The sequence below is a fragment of the Cupressus sempervirens genome, chromosome 4, assembly GCF_028749045.1.
Source record: "Cupressus sempervirens isolate cs-2001-9-10 chromosome 4, ASM2874904v1, whole genome shotgun sequence".
Classification (NCBI taxonomy): Eukaryota; Viridiplantae; Streptophyta; class Pinopsida; order Cupressales; family Cupressaceae; genus Cupressus; species Cupressus sempervirens.
In genome coordinates, this window is record NC_143121.1 from 715,167,204 (window position 1) to 715,183,944 (window position 16,741).

At 35.5% G+C, this 16,741-nt stretch overlaps 1 protein-coding gene across 3 annotated transcripts in view; it reads left to right on the forward strand.

Annotated features, from left to right (window-relative positions):
* Positions 1-16,741, forward strand: part of LOC149563271 (uncharacterized) — a 166,885-nt gene that overhangs the window by 108,972 nt on the left and 41,172 nt on the right. Inside the window, exons 10-14 of one of the 3 annotated variants that reach the window (XR_016364047.1) lie at positions 184-336; positions 559-702; positions 810-920; positions 1,072-1,287; positions 1,396-1,588. Coding sequence is in view for 2 of the 3 variants with exons in the window: in XM_089826620.1 (XP_089682746.1) it covers positions 184-336; positions 559-742; positions 810-920; positions 1,072-1,287; positions 1,396-1,588 (857 nt within the window). In the remaining variant the exon portion in view is untranslated. Of the gene's footprint in view, positions 1-183; positions 337-558; positions 743-809; positions 921-1,071; positions 1,288-1,395; positions 1,589-16,741 lie in introns of all 3 variants that reach the window. The other 2 variants (XM_089826621.1, XM_089826620.1) reach the window with 2 other exon arrangements.

Below are 16,741 nucleotides of genomic sequence, written 5' to 3' on the forward strand. Positions count from 1 at the left end.
GTCACTACAAATTCACTTGTGCTTAGAACTCTTTGGAAGTATATCAGTTTGGTATCACATAATGCATTAATGTTACCATGTTGCTACAGCTAGTGTGTGGGTGACTGTTGTTTTGTATATAAATGTGTTTCAAACTGGTCTATTTCCTTACAAATTGATTGACTTAAGGAATATTACTAACAGGTTACCTGCACCCAAACCTATATCTCGTGGATTCAGTTTATGGACAGTTCTGAAGAATGCAATTGGAAAGGATCTAACCCAAATTACCATGCCGGCCACATTGAATGAACCACTCTCAATGCTGCAACGTTGTGCAGAAGAAATGCAGCATCGGTTAGTTGCTTCTCATGGATTGGAAAATGTTTAGATTTTAGAACACTTTCTATTTGAACATCCCTTTCTTTAGCTTGCATTTATTTTGAAATGCTTGGAGTTAACTTGGTCATCCTTTATCTGTTAGAGATCAACTACAAATTATAATTTGTACAAATAAAAGCTTATGATAGTTCTTGTCCATGTAATTTGTAACTGATAAAGAATTTCTGACGTGGATAGCCATTTATTGGAGAAAGCATCTCAACTGAATGACTCCATTGAACGACTCTTGTGGGTTTCTGCATTTGCATGTGCAACATATCATGGCAGTCTTCATCGAGATTATAAGCCCTTCAACCCTTTGCTAGGGGAAACATATGAATGGCAAGCACCTGATAATACAGCACGTTTTATTTGTGAGCAGGTAAGCACATGAAAACTAGAGATATTCTGTTGTTGTATTTATGATTCTGAATTTATTTCTTTGGCAGGTTAGTCATCATCCTCCAATTATGTCATTTTTTGCGGAAAGTACATCGGGAGACTATATTTTCTATGGTGAAGTTGAAATTAAGAACAAATTTTGGGGTCGAAGTGTGGAGGTGAGATTAAACCAGTGAACAATTTCCACAAAAAGGCTTATACTGTTAGAGTGAAAGTTCAGTTTAATGTCTCAATATATATAGTAACTTGAAGTTTGACTTTCCAGTTGGTTAAAGGATTGAGACCTAAAAGGAGAATTGTTTTCCTCAGGTTCTTCCTGCGGGATTTTTTCATTTGCATTTTCCAAAGTACAATGATCATTACACTTGGAACAAGGTGTCTTCTTCTGTTCATAATATTATCATTGGCAAATTATGGCTGGACAATTATGGAGAGATGGTTGTTCAGAACCACAGAACAAAAGAGGTTGCTCGTATTCAATTTCATAAAGCAAACAATATAGAACAGGGTAGAATTTCTGGAAAGGTATGCAGGCATAAATATGGTTTGCAAGGATGTTCTACAACATCATTCATTTATTTCAAGGAAATTTATGAAATAGAACTGATTCTAAAGGATAAGTACCATTTGCAGATATTCAACGATAAAGGAGTGCCACAGATTTCAATATACGGAAACTACATGGATGAAATATTTTCATCTCTAGAATTGGGTTCAAATTGCCACGAACCATATAGTTCTTCAAGATGTATTTGGAAGCATCCAGATCCTCCAGAGGATTTTCAACAGCAGTACTGTTTTAACCATTTTGCAATTGGTCTCAATGGTAAAGATATTTGTATTTTCTTGAAATTGGATATCAAGTTATTCTCAGTTCAATAGGTGTGCTGGAAGAGAACTTCCTCAAGAACATTTTTAATTCAATAACATCTTGGTTCTAAATACCAGGTTTGCTTCTAGGTTAAGAATTTTCTGCTGGATTCATAGGATACTTCACTTGAAGTATTTTTTGGTGTTACGCATTAAAAGTTTCCTGGGTTTAAAATTTCAAGCTATGTCTAAAGGAACTTTAAGTTTGGGGCCAAACATGGATTTTATTTTCTGAATATCCTTGGATCTTTATTCAGTTTTATTAGGACCTATTGTTTTACTGGGTTGTGCAGGGGAAATGGAACCACGATTTATCCGATAACATGTGTTCTGAGTCCTGACCTCTCCTTTTGATCCATGATGAATATTATGGTACATTTAAACCTTGCTAAAGATTATAACTTATTCTGACACACATGTATGCTTGTTCAGAACAAGTCCACATGCACATGCACTTTAACGCAATGAGATTTTCTGGATGCTCTACCAAATTTTCGGGGTTGTTTGAAAAGTAAGTCACACACTTTGTCGTTTCTGGAGAAAATCCAAAGCAAGTTATGTCAACTTGTGAAATCCATGACAAGTTTTCTCTGTGTTTTTCTTTCCATTTAGCTAGCCATTCTCTTTATCTCTATTCTTGGCATTGCATCCAATTCTTTTCTCCCAAAGCACCTATATCTGTTCATGTTGTTGTGGCAGTTTGATGCAGAGATTCTATCCAATCTCCAAATCTGCATAATCTTCTATCATTCTTTATGAACATAGATTAGAGGCTGTCAATCTTCCTATACTCCAATAATAACAATACATTTCTAACTGTCTTTCTACCGATTAAAACATTATTCAATTTAACATTCTTCTATTCTGGACAGACTCTTAGAGATATTAAAACTTCTCAATCGCTCCGGTGAAGATGGGTGTAATTAGCACTGGAAAAACATATTCAATTTTGGGGGAAATCCAATGGTTCATTTGAGAGATATGTCTCGTACCAAGACCATTTTTTTTCTGTCATACATACAACCAAAAACAATAACACTTCCCATTAGCAAAACCCGATAGTCTTCAATACAGTTAGAAGGGACCAATATATTAGAAACCTATTTACTTTCACCCAATCCCCTTTAAGAATACGTAACATGTTATTGTTATGCTCTTCCATTTAGGAACCAACTATCCATGAATTGTAACCGAATACACATGAAGCGAATCAAGAATTGATAAAGAGAAAACTCGGCAAAACTGAAACACTATTAAATATATACTTCCATTAGCAAAACCATCTGCAGACTACAATGCTCTTTGGCTACCACCAGAGAGCTATATGGAGTATCTATCTATTCACTTCAACTCCCTATCGACCTCTATGTCTCCTATTACAATAATGTCTATTTAATAGACCATGTTTGGTGGTTACAAACCTTTTAATGACTCTATGACCATTCGTATTCCCATGTTTGGAATCTTGATTACAATTATTATGAAATATCTGTCTCAATACAATAATGTAGATTATTAATCCTATGATCTTTAAAAAAAAATAACATAATGATTTGATCTGAATTCTTTGGTGGAGGTGGTGCCCTGCACCATACTGCCGAACTTGAAATGTTTCCATGCCCCATGGAAATGCTCTGGTGGGGATTTGCAAATAAACATTTTCCCTCTTTGTCTTCACCACTGGATTGATTTCTCTGCTACTTCCTTTTTATTCTTTCAAATGTGATTCCTATCTATGGAGTTTATGTTGGCTGCCTCCAAGGTGCATCTCTCATCTGATTTTCACTCCTCCATGCTGCTACAAACACCAACTTGTGTCCCTCACCTGGGAGTCCTCTCTTGCCTCTCCTCTACTCTCTTGGCGACACACAATGGACCATCTCCTATGGCCCTTTTGATAGACCTCCATGTCCACCTATTTGCAGCGAGTGAACCTGCAGTTGCAACCAAATAACTTCACAAGAAGAATCAAAATACCCAACACTACCTGGTGTAGATTGTCTTCTATCTACACGCTCAGAATCTTCTGAGCTCTGATACCAATAATGATGCAGAGATATCAAAAACAACAAATTTCTTTTAGCAAATTCAGATCTTCTGTCAAAGATTTTATCATATCTCACACATACTGGCATCTCAAGACTTCAAACCTGATTCATTTGAAAGATATTCCAACCCCCTAAACACTTATGAAGGATTAATACCCTTATTCTTTGACAAAAACATATGACAAAGCTGGAAACAAGAAAAAAAAAGTGAAGAACAATACCCAGAATTTTGACCACTGTTCAGTAAATTTCAATTTTCTCCCTCATACAGAAGAGTTAGAACCTCCAAGCAGATACGTTTAAAAGCCAATTCGAATATCTATCCAACCATATAAGTTTTAGACCTTAACTAGGTCACATATACAAATGGGAACCAGACAGTGGCAAATGTTTTTGCAAAAATCAGAAAATCTCTCTTGTTTCTATATCCAAACTTGTCAAAAAAACCCTTTTTGCTGTTCATACATTTTCCCTATGATATAATTCGACGAACAAAGCGTATATTAATGTGACTCTTGGCCTTTTGAGCTCTTGTGTATTTAAAAGACTCTTATACTTCTAAAATTTCTAGAATTTCTTAGTTTTAAAAGTGCAACTTTGTATTATGCAAGCAATATTAAACTACCATGCATTTCTATTTGTGTGACCCCTATGAAACACTTAGATGATCCTAATATTGAATTAAATGAACTAAATACATGATTATAGGCTAGTTGACAACTTGAACATGATGGCTTATAGGTGTGCCAAATCATGTAAGTGCCTTACAAAATAAGCCTATATTATAACTAAATGCAATTAAAAGACTAGATGACATGAAGACAGCCTATCAAACATGAAAACATGAATAACATGATCTATCCTAATGCATGATGGACATATGTACATGTGGAAGTGAAATTAAAAATTGAAAAAAAACTCTTTATGTAGGTACTCCTGCACCACAGTTGCTCTTTAAAGGAAATTTCTGCGGTGTTTGCTAATTGACAATCCTTCATGATACTGATGAAGATTTGCATTGTTGAATATTGGTGATATACTTATTGCTTCTGGCAACTCAATTTCACATCAGTTCCTTAAATCAAACCTTTTGAGAATCTTACGTATCTAACTTTTTCATCTTCATCTTTTATATGTATAATGTATGTGCTAGCATTTCTGTCTAAGATAAACCAGCACTTTGTCCCCAATTCCAAATCCCTTGTCTCTCTTCTATTCACATGTCCCATATTTGTATTTTTTGTTCAGTATCTCTAAGTGTTCTTTGACCTAATTATGCACTACTTCCTTGTAGTCTATAGATTTCCTTGTTGATTTCTCTAAGTTTCAATATTCGTTTTAGACCCTTAGACTATTGTGGTCTCTTCCTTGTAGTTTTCAGTCCCTTAGACCCCTGTGGTCTCTTTTTGGGCATTAATAAATTTATCTTATCTTATTTAAACTATAATCCAGTCACAATCTGAAATGGTTTCCCTTCGATCCTTATGTTTACTAAATTAATGTGTTCAAACTCTACTTGTGATAGTATTATGTCCCACTTTCTTGCTTCTTGTTTACTACTTTCATTTTCCCATCAGTTTGTGGATGAAATGTTGAACTGAATTTTACATAAATCTTCATCATCTTCCATAATTTCATCTAGAAATATCTTGTGAATTTGATGTCCCGATAAAAAATGATGCTCCTTGGTAATTCATGCAATCTCACTATCTCCCAAAAGAATAGTTCAACCACACATACATTGACACATGTAATGCACCATCTTAGAAAATTGTTCTACTACCATAAATATGGAATCATGTCATCTCTAAGTCCTCAACAAACCCCATATGAAACAACACTTATGTCCTCTTGATGTTATTCAAATACGGCTAAAGCTTGGTATGATTCATATTTTAGCTGATTGTCTTGCATCTTAATAGGTTCTGCACTGTTAAACAAATTTCCTTAAGACCTTTGCAAATTTGAGGCAAAAAATAATGTTCACTTAGCATAGGCACTATCTTTTATATGCCAAAGTGTCATGCTAATCCACCACAACATTTCTCCTTGATCAAGTTCTCTTGTATTGAACTCTTTGGAATGCACAATTGGTTTCCCTTGGGTAGCATACCATCTTGAAAGAAATAATCCAACCACTTGCTTTTGTTTGTCACTACTAACCGTCTAATTGCTTTCTAGGCTTCCACAAAATCTAGATCACCATCATACAAGTGTTTTAATTGTTCAAATCCCATTATAACTACCTTCATCTTTGTATTTGCAACCTTGTTTTACATTCGACTCTAACACTCTAACACAAATATGTAACTCCAAACGAACTTTACCCATATCACATGTCTGCGATTTTTTCTATCCGACTGTTCAAAAATTACAAGGCTTGATACTTAGTGAATAACACAAATATTTTGACAATAAATAGTGTCTTTACTTCTTCAAGGCTTGTATAATGGCATAGCATTCTTAATAATAATTGAGTATCTCTATATTGCATCATTCAACTTCTCACTAAAATATGCTATTTGTCTCCATTCTTGACTCAATACTACTCCTATTGCACTAACACTAGCATTACAATCACCTTGCTATACTTTTTCAAATTTAGGGAAAGCTAACACTAGTTGGTTAGTTATGTTTTGCTTCAAATAGTCAAAACTCTTTTGTGCTCCTGTGTCCACGTGAATTACTCCTGATCTCTCCTTACTGCCTCTGTTATTGACATACAGATGGAATTGAATCTCTTGATGATCTCACAATAAAAACTTGTCAATCCATGAAAAGATCTTACTCTACAATTTGTCTGGCTTTGTTAGAGTCCATCTTTAGTCATTCAACAAAAATATTAAATCTCAAATAGACTACACTTATTGATGTTTATTAATAATTTTTATTCTCTCAACCTCTGAAATAAGTGTCTAGTATGCCACAAATGTACCTCTATTGCCCTATTGCTAATCAAAATATTATCAAAGTAAACAGTAATAAATTTACCCAAAAACTCTTTCAAGACCTTGTTAATCACTCGCATGAATGTACTTGGTGCATTGGTCAATCCAAAAGGCATGACTAACAATTTATATAGTCCTCATTTGTCTTTACTGTAATCTTCTATTCATCTCCCTCTTTGATTTTGATATCATGATATTTACTCTTTAGGTCAGCCTTGATGAAGTACTTGTAGTTTATATGTCATGTCCCCATTTTTAAGATATAATTTTAATAATAATTAAATAAATAGTGATAAGAAAATCATAGTCAAGTATAGAAATAAGAAATAAAAATTACATATATAATATATTTTCAATAAACTAATATTTAGTATAATATTTAAAATAATTAAATAATAATAAATTTAAAATGAATAAATAAATAAATAGAATTAAATACAAGAGAATATTGTAGAAAGTATGTTATCTTTCTAAATAAGATTTAATAAATGATAATAAATACAAAATAGATAAATAAATAATATAATATAATATAAATTAACTAAATCTAATAAAAAGTCAAGAGATGTAATAAAAAGATGTGACTCTTTAAAATTAAGGTATAAAAGGGAGGCGAGTTCATTTTAAAGAGGAAGGAAGAAGAGAAGAAGAGAAGAGTTAAAGAAGGGTTATTAGAAGAGGAATGAGAAGAAAATAAGTGACTTTTTTTTTCAAATATTTTCAATGATGAAAGGATGTGACTCTTTGAAAGGGTTGTAATTATGAATGGTTGTGACTCTTCGAAAATATTTTAACTATGAAGAGTTGTGACTTTTGAAAAGGATTTTGATTATGAAAGGTTGTGACTTTTTGATAGTATTGTGATTATGAAGTGTTGTAACTTTTTGTTAGTATTGTGCATATGCAGTGTTGTAACTTTTCAAAGGATTTTGATTATGAAGTGTTATGACTTTTCCAAAGGATTGTCATTATGAAAGGTTATGACTTTTCAAAAGAATTGTGATTATGAAGATTTGCAACTCTTTGGGAAGGACACAAATGATATATAAAATATGGGAGGATTAAAAAATAATTATGCCTAAGAGAGTTGAACTATGTTTGAGTTGAGAAAGTAAAGAAACTAAACTAATATATGTTAAATGTTGGGAATTGAAGTAATATATATTCAACGAAGGATTATAAAATGAAAAAACTAAAGGGAACCAGAGGTGTGTTTATTTAATATGTTTATTTCATAAATAAATATCAATCATTTGGTAGATAAAATTATCAAGATCAAGGATTGAGATGAGAACTTTGTAGTTCTCGTAGAGATCAAGTAAGAACTTGGTAGAGAGCATTCATTAGAATGTCGAATTTCTTTTAAGAGAACTCAAAGATTAGAGGACATTCTTGGTTGAATGTTGGGATTCTGAATCGGAACCCAAAGAGAGATTTGTAGAGAATCTCTTAAAGACAATATATATTGTAGTGGTCAAACATATGCATATGTTAGAGACAAGAGACTTGGTTAGAGGTGGGATCTCTACCAAGTAGTGTTACCAGATTTCCCAAAGAGGCCTAAGAAAGACATTCTTCATATGATAGTTACCTAATTGAGATACAATTCTCACCAGAGGGTTAGATGGTTTTGTAGTTGGTAAAATGTATTGTGTAGTCGACAGGTAGAAGAGTATCCAAATGGGTGCATGACGCTTGAGTCACCCCTTCGGAAAGGTATATGTACACGTCCGAGATTGACTTTGGAATCATTGTGATCATTGTAGTCATTGTATTAAGATTGTAATCATTGAGGGCATATATGAATAAAGTATCTGTTCTGTGTTGATTCGTGCTATACTACATGTGTTAAGTTCTTACCCTGTACAGTAAACATTTGGCGTCATTGCTAGATGTACCTGGAATGAAGGAATGATATGAAGATTAATGTCGAATTTGCTTAACAAAGATAGGAACAAGGTGAAAGATAAGGATGAACTACGTACAACACAATTTTTTTTAGTTTTAGCATAGCAAGCAGAGCGCAGGCAGAGACTTCAGAAGATTGCTGAGGGGCACTGAAGGGGTGAATAGGCACAGATGGAGGGAGTGCACTCACCTAGTAGGCTAAGGAGTGTCGAGGAATTGCTGGAGGAGACTCGACAACACTTAAATTTGGTGGAAGAAACAAAGGAAGAGTTTCTTAACTTGTATATGTTGAGGGGAGAGTATTCGAATGGTAGGAAGCAACTCGCATGGCTCAGAGTGTCGAGGGAGCATGAGCGTGGAGTGATCTCTTCGTTCCCGATACACCGAACAAATGGATACAAGCAGAGAATAGAACAGCCTCATTTGAAGAAGAACTTTCACCAGGCAACGCTGTTGTTGGAAACAAGATTTATATAGAACAATGTGGGTGTACAAAACATCGCGGGTGTACAAAACAGCGTGGGAGTTCAGATTAGTGCGGGAGTTCAGAACAGCGTAGGCGCTCAGAACAGTGCGAGTACACAAGTACCTCAGAATCAAAGGAAAGTAACGATGGCAGGTCTTAAAGAAAAATTACCCAAGTTTCATGGTGATGGTATAGCAGACCCTGTCTGACATTGTAAAATGTGTGAAACCATATGGACGACAAATGGCGTGACGGATGAAGACGATTGAGTCAGATAGTTCCCAACGACCTTGCAGGGTGTGGCAATAGATTGGTTGTCCGACACCAATCCTCAGAAACTCAATACATGGGAGAGCATTAAAAAAGAATTTATAGCAGAGTTCAGATTGGTTCGGATCGATAATGAAATAGTAGCAGAGATATATAGTACTAAACAAGGAAAGAATGAAACAGTCTGAGCCTATGCCAGAGGACTAAAAGAATTGGTTGGCAAGATGGAGAGTCAACCAGCGGACGGTTTGAGAAAATGGTGGTTTGTGGAGGGGCTACGGTCGGCTTTGAAAAAGAAGATGAAGATTGTACCACCAGCATTGTACATCGACGTGTATACTTGTGCAATGGGTTTAGAAAGTGAACAAAAGAAAAGTAAGAAAAAAAAGCATAAATCCTTTGATTCAGATGATTCATCCTCGGAAAGCAGCAGTAGTGATGAGGAGTTGAACAAGAAGGTGCGAGCATTACAAAAATATATGCTTTGGATGATGAAAGAATTCAAGAATTTGAAAAAGAATCCGGACACAGTGAAGGGAGAACTATGGTGCACATATTGTAAAGAGGATGGCCATACGAAGGGCTCATGCCCGAAGAAACAGTTTTGTGACATCTGCCAGGTGGCAGGACATTCCCTGAAAGAGTGCTTGTTTAACATGAAAGCAAAAGGACACCAATAGGTGTTACTAATGTAGGAAGCATCTAACAACAGCAATAACACAAACAATGATTCAACCTCGGGTGGATATCGCAACAATAATAGACGCAGAAGGGGTGGAAACAATAACAATAACAACGGAGGCTGGAGTAGAATATAGTATGACGCAAGTGGTTGGCTAAAAGAGTGTGGAATCAGAAGAAAATCACAAAAATGGTGTGTTCCATGGAGTTTTGTGTGAGTTTGAGGGTGTTGATTTGGTCTTGGCGGCGGGGCGCTGCCCCTTGACCCCCAGTCGGTGCAGTTATCGGTCGGGGGAAGTGTGACCGGTTGATGAGACCTGGAGCTGTTGTAGGCATGGAGTGTCTGTGTGTCAAAAGTGGCACTCGGAGTAGTTGTTTGGACGTGAAGCTATCTTGGTGGATGCATAGAGAGCTCGAGAAGAGCTGATCATCTAGTTGAAGGCAGTACGGCGACACTTGGCTCAGTGTACTCAGGAGTTGGAAGTAGAGAAAGCGGCACAGGTGGCTATCAAGGTCAGCTAAGGAGACAATATTGTGTTAGCAGAGGCTATAGATGCAATGTGGTTTGGAGACCAGTTTGGTGCAGGCACGGAACGAATGTGAAAGTGGTGTGACAGAAACAAATTTATTTTGTTGCTGTTAGTCAGTTAATGTATTCCGTTTTGTTAATCTCTCTTGGATATTTTTTGGAATTGTTGTCCGAAGATGACTTTTTCTTTTGAGGGGGATGATGTAGTCAGTAAAATGTATAATGTAGCGGACAGGTAGAATAGTATCCGAACGGGCGCGTGATGCTTGAGTTACCCCTTCGGAAAGGTATATGTACACGTCTGAGATGGACTTTGGAATCATTGTGATCATTGTAGTCATTGTATTCAGATTGTAATCATTGAGTGCATATATGAATAAAGTATTTGTTCTGCGTTGAATCATGCTATACTACATGTGTTAAGTTCTTACCCTGTACGGTAAATAGGTTTGAGAAGGATCTTTTTCAAAGGATTAGGAAGGGTAGTATGGGTAGTATTTAGATTAATATTTTCTTAATCCAATATTCTTAATGTGTTTCACATACAATTTTTCTATATTATACTGACGAATGGTTGCAGGTTACAACATTCAAATTTAATCCGGAAGAGGGGACATAACATTGTATTGCTTAAACAATCCATGACAACGAGAATCTATACTTGATAGTGATTTTGTTGATACCTCTTGAATCTATGCACATCTTCCATTGTCCTTCATTGGTGGTAACACAATTGATACTAAACATGAGCCCAAACTTCCCCAAATCGATTATTTCCTCATCAACTTTTGTAATTGTCTATATAGCTTTGCATTCTCTATTGATGCCACTCTCCTTCTTTGGTGCTAAAACAATTGATTCCGCACATGGGCTCAAACTTTCTGTTGGTGAACAGATTTGTCTTCTTATTAACCTTCTCTTCAATTGACCCTATTACCTCTTGAAGACAATATAAGTTCACTACACTTGGGTAGGCATAAGTATATTGTCTCCCTTGTTAGATTTACAACGAATCCCTATTCTAAACAAGTGCATATGCTTTTGACCTAAAAGTACAAAGATAGTCTTACTTATTCTTAGATAAGTGACTTTAGCAAATATAATTTCAAATCATTCATAAGAACTTGAGGAAGGAACAAAGATTTTCAGATTTTCATGGAAATCCTTAAAATGTACCAATAAAAGATGATATATGAACTTTAACCACAAACATATTCAAAATAATAAGATAGTTTTAGCAAACAAAAGCAAATATCCTCAACAAAATTTTTCCATTCATCGATAAGAACACTAAAGATTCAGATTGCAACACTATTTTCAATTGTTATCAAAGTTCAAAAGACTAAGATAATCTCATTCATCACATGCAAAATGTATCAAGTTCAAATTATCCAAGAAAAAAGTAAATCGAAACATCTATCTAGAGATCAATACAGTCCTCTTTCCTTGTATCTAATTCTAACCCTTAACTATGCTTAGTTCAGCATATAAATAGTTTTAGATCACCAGAAGGTCTCCCTGAAAACCCGACCTACTAGAGATAGTTAAGACAATTATAAAAACTAATAGTTTATGGAGGGTACTTGTTCCCAGAGTTCAAACATATCAAGAAACATAAAAAAAGCCAAATTAAATGGGCGAGTTGCCCCCTACTTTGTCAACTTGATCATCCTCTCCAATGGTCCCATGTGTCAGCTTTTAGCTCCAAAATGCATTCACTAATTTCTAGATGGTACCTATACTTGAGTTTTCCAAACTCAAGATCCTCATCATCTATGTGTCCTTCTCCTGTCTCATCTTCAAAATCTAGTCAACATAACTGGTAAGGTGAGTTGTACACCAACTCAACATCAACTCCACTTGTGCAACCTTAGTAAAATTTGTTGTTATAAGGTTTATTTTTTCCTAGATTGCTTTCATGGTTTCTTCTAAGGTTTTGACAACTGTTTCCTAATCTAGGGTCCCCTATTCATAATGTGGTAGGCTGGCTAGGCTAGCAATTTTCATATCTTTAATCAAATTATCATACATGCCTTTGATTTTACTTTCAATGTTTTGAGCTTGACTGGTCATAGACCTGTATATGGAGCATTTCCACCCCACATATTTCTTCAAGGTATAAAGCATTCTCGCATCCACTATCTTTATGGGATTCTCCACTAGAAACTTAACAGTCCCATATTCTTCTATTTTAGAATCTGAGTGACTATTGCTTTCCACTTAGCCTTGTCGGCCTCCTAGGGTGGTATTTGGGTTCGAACTTCTCCAAGAAAAGCCTCTGCATTGTTGAAAATCACATTGGATTCTTGAATAAACTTCACCCCATTTTTTGTTATTTTATCAATCCAATTATCCATCGTGACATCAATGGTTTTTCCTCTTTGTAATTGGCTTAATAGCTTCTTGCTATTAGGAAAATTGAAATCAGAGGTTTGTGGTTTGTAATGTCCCCATTTTTGCCAGTATCAGAGTTTGAGAGATTAGCCTATTATTGTGTTTCTCGTAGGCTGATTATTATGGATAGAGGGTCTTCTGAGGTAGTGGCTTGGCTTGGGAGGGTCTTATCTTTCCCACAATTCAGTAAGTTACAAGTTGGTCTTTGTTTGGCTCAAATCGGACTTCATTTAGGCTTAGTTTTCTATACTTACTATTTTTGGTAAGTTGGGTGTTGATTGAGATGGACTCTTTCTATTTTTGGAAAGTGCATTTAGTCACTTGGAGAAATAATAGGTGTGACTCCTATTTCTGACGACATATAAAATGATGAGTATTTTGTAAGTTATAATATTTTTAGTGGCCAAATTATTTTTAAATCATTATGACTTATTATAAAGTTATAATTTAACTTTATAATATCACTTAAGTTTAGGGTTGAGTCATCATTGGAAGGGGCCATTTATTTCATTAATATTATGCGTAAGTCAAGTATTAAATGTTGCCAAAAGAGTTAAGTTGGAAAGTTTCAAGAGTTGAGTTCTTTTGGGAAACCTTCACAATTTCAGAAGTTGAGTTCTTTTCGAAACTTTTGTCAACCAAGGCATTATCAATATGAGCTCATTTCTTTGGGAAAAACATGCTTGGATATTATATTTCTTTTGATGACTTTGCTGCTTTTTTTGAGGCTCTGAAGTTTGTGCCCTTGCTGAAGTATAAGGGTTTGTTCTGAAGATTTGTTATCCACTCCTGAAGTATAGTGGAAGATTGTCTGAAATTGGTAGTGCAAATTGCTGCTGAAGTATAGCAATTTGATTTGTCTTCTCAACTGTATTACCTATGCAAGGGAAGTGAATATTTGTGAGTGAATTGGTCTGATTTGAAAGGGTTTGGAGACAGAAATTATAAGTTGCAGACCTGCATTTTCCTTTGGAGTTTGATGTTTTCTTTATTGGGGCAGTGTCTATTACATGCTAACTGCGATCTGCCTTAAGTTGGAGGGAGCATACTGTTGCACGTTGTTCTTCATACAAATCTGCTGCAATTTGATATCTACAGAAGTCACCTACAAGTTCTTCATTTAATTGCAAATTTCATGAGTTGTAGTTATGTGTTTCAGTCATTAGATTGCATGCCTAGTGTTTGTATAAATGTCTATTGGCTATAGATGCACATTTCATAGGCTGAAATCATATGTATGTATTTGAATGGTCAAAAAGATTGCATTTGTACTTCAGCTTCTTTGTTTGGACATTTGCATGCGTCTAAACTAAATTTGAACCATTACAAGCAAGCAAAAGTAATCTAAAGATAAAAGACAGCGAGATAAAGATTTCATGCAAAGTGTTTGATGAAATTTCAAACCATTAATCTTGTGAAAGAAAATTGATGTTTAATTAAGCTATCACCTATTAAGGGTTATTACATGGTGCCTGCACCATGGGTAATGCTCCAAATCCACCGAATGAATCTATGATATTTGGCAAGGGCATTGCTCATCTGTTTAAGTTCCCTTTTCTCTTTGCCATCTTTTTGTGATTGAACCAACATGTTCTGAGTAGATTGATCTAACCAGTGCTCTTTGGTCTCTTTGTTGATTACCCCTAAATCCACTCTAGTTATTTCAAAGTCACCAACACTTAAATCAGTAGAGTCTCCTTTTGGTTTGTAATGAATAATTTCAGTAGTTACCTCCCCTATTTTCAAGTTAGTGATCAAGTTGGCGACATTTTTGGTTCTCTTAGTCCTGGGGGTTTTGATAGTGTATTTACTCACAACATCCTTGATAGGAATAGATGTTGGCACCAGAGTGTTTTTTGGTTATGGAGTTAGATAACCAATTTGGTACTGCTTCGGAGGTTTCTTTCATTGATGCATCTTTAACCAAGGTGACCAGGGTGTCAATCACCTATGAAACTGTATCCATAGCCCCTTGAACCTAGAGTCATTGTCCATGAAAGTGATGCCATGTTCTTTGTCTTGGTCTAAGTCCATCATGGTGGAGTCTTGGGCTACCATTCCCACTTGCTTTTGAACCTTAGTGTGGGATCGGGTTTTACGGACAATAGGCTGGTTGCTAGTTTGTTCACGACTTTTCCCACCTGAACCTTCTTTTACACCTGCATGATCAACCGAGAGAACTCTATTATCTATAGGGGAAGGTTGCAAACTTTTCTTAGATTCTTTTGATTGCATGTTGGACGCTTTTTCCTTTTTCTTTTGTTTCAGCTAGGCACTTGTGCGCTCAACAATAGGCTTAATTCTTTAAATGATATTATCTTCTTCATCCTTTGTCCAATCTATAGTAGACAAAGTCACTTGTTTCTAGTTCAAATACTCTAGTTCAACAACCTCTAAACCATTCTCATGTAACCCATGTATATTCATTTTTAATTGAAAAAACACAATTTGAGATAAGGATAACCTCGAATGATCTCTTTTATCGACTTCTTTCTCATTGAGGCTATCTTCCCAAAAATCTTCAATGTAGGGGGAAGATGTTATTATTATGGTAAAATAATGAATGTGTTATTAAACAAAAATCATAAATGATCTATATATACAAGTATACATGAGAATGTTTCTATAACGAACAAAGAGAGAAATAGAAACATTCTAGAGAGAGAAAGAGAAAGTTTCCATAACGAACAGAAGGGTTTATGGAAACATTTCAAAAAGAGTGACCATAGAAAAAGACGAAAGAGAGAGTAAATAGAAACTATCTAATATCATAATACCCTCCCTTAATGGTCAATCTATCTTCAAAAAATAGAAACTTGCACATCCTTAAAAAGCATAAAAGATAGTCTCGAGTTAATCAAAGAGGTCTGCATGTTCTACAATGTTGGCCTTTGGCTAAGACCCTCCTTGCTTCCGCTGGTCAAAAACAATGTAAGTCCTACATTTTGGATCACATGACCAAATTTGTGGGAATAGTTGCACCAAATTTGCTTCTTGTTGGAGCTATTATGAGACTAAGCAGATGACTAAGATGGGCCTTTATCCTTGTTAAAGAATTCTGCAGAAAATGCTTGTTCAGAAGAGGACAAAGGAGCACTATTGCCAAACTATTGTTTCCAACGATCCTGCCGCATGAGAACTTCAGGTCAACATTAGTTGTAGTAATGTTGAGCATCTCATCAAGTGCTCATAGGAAGGTGGTAGGCTTTTCAGAGTAATGACCACCATGTACTCTTCCTCCATGGGCCAATGGCCTCAAGCTAATCCTTAATGTCCTTAATCTTTAGAAGGTGGTCTTGTAAGGACATATGCTCATCCATAATAATGGAGAATAGTTGACTCTTTAGAAAGAAGGCTATACTTTTATCTAATGTCTCATGGAGATCCTTTAGTATTTTCTAGATCTCTGTAGCTTTCTTGCTAGACGACACTTGAGGCATCCGATCATCAATAACCCAAAGCTTAATAAGCATAATTGCACCACGATTACACTCATCAAACTTCTCTAAGTATCATTGACTATGGTAGGATGAGTTTTGGTACCTAGAACAAGCACCTCAAGGCGACAGTACTCGAAGATCGTCATCATTCTCTACTTTTAGGTGTTGTAGTTCTTTTCGTTGAATCATTGACTGCATTCTAGCATAATACTGGTGAAACATACCATTACACATTTCAATGAAAAAGAGTGAAAAACTGGGATGACACTAACTTCAAGGTAGATTGAAGGAAGACCATGTCGTCGATAGAAATTGTGTCAGCCGATGGAGTGATTGTCGTTGGTGTTTCTGTAGCCGACGAGGTGATTGTCATCGGTGTTTCTGTATTCTATAGCCGATGGGTAAATAGTTTGTAGCGGGCATAA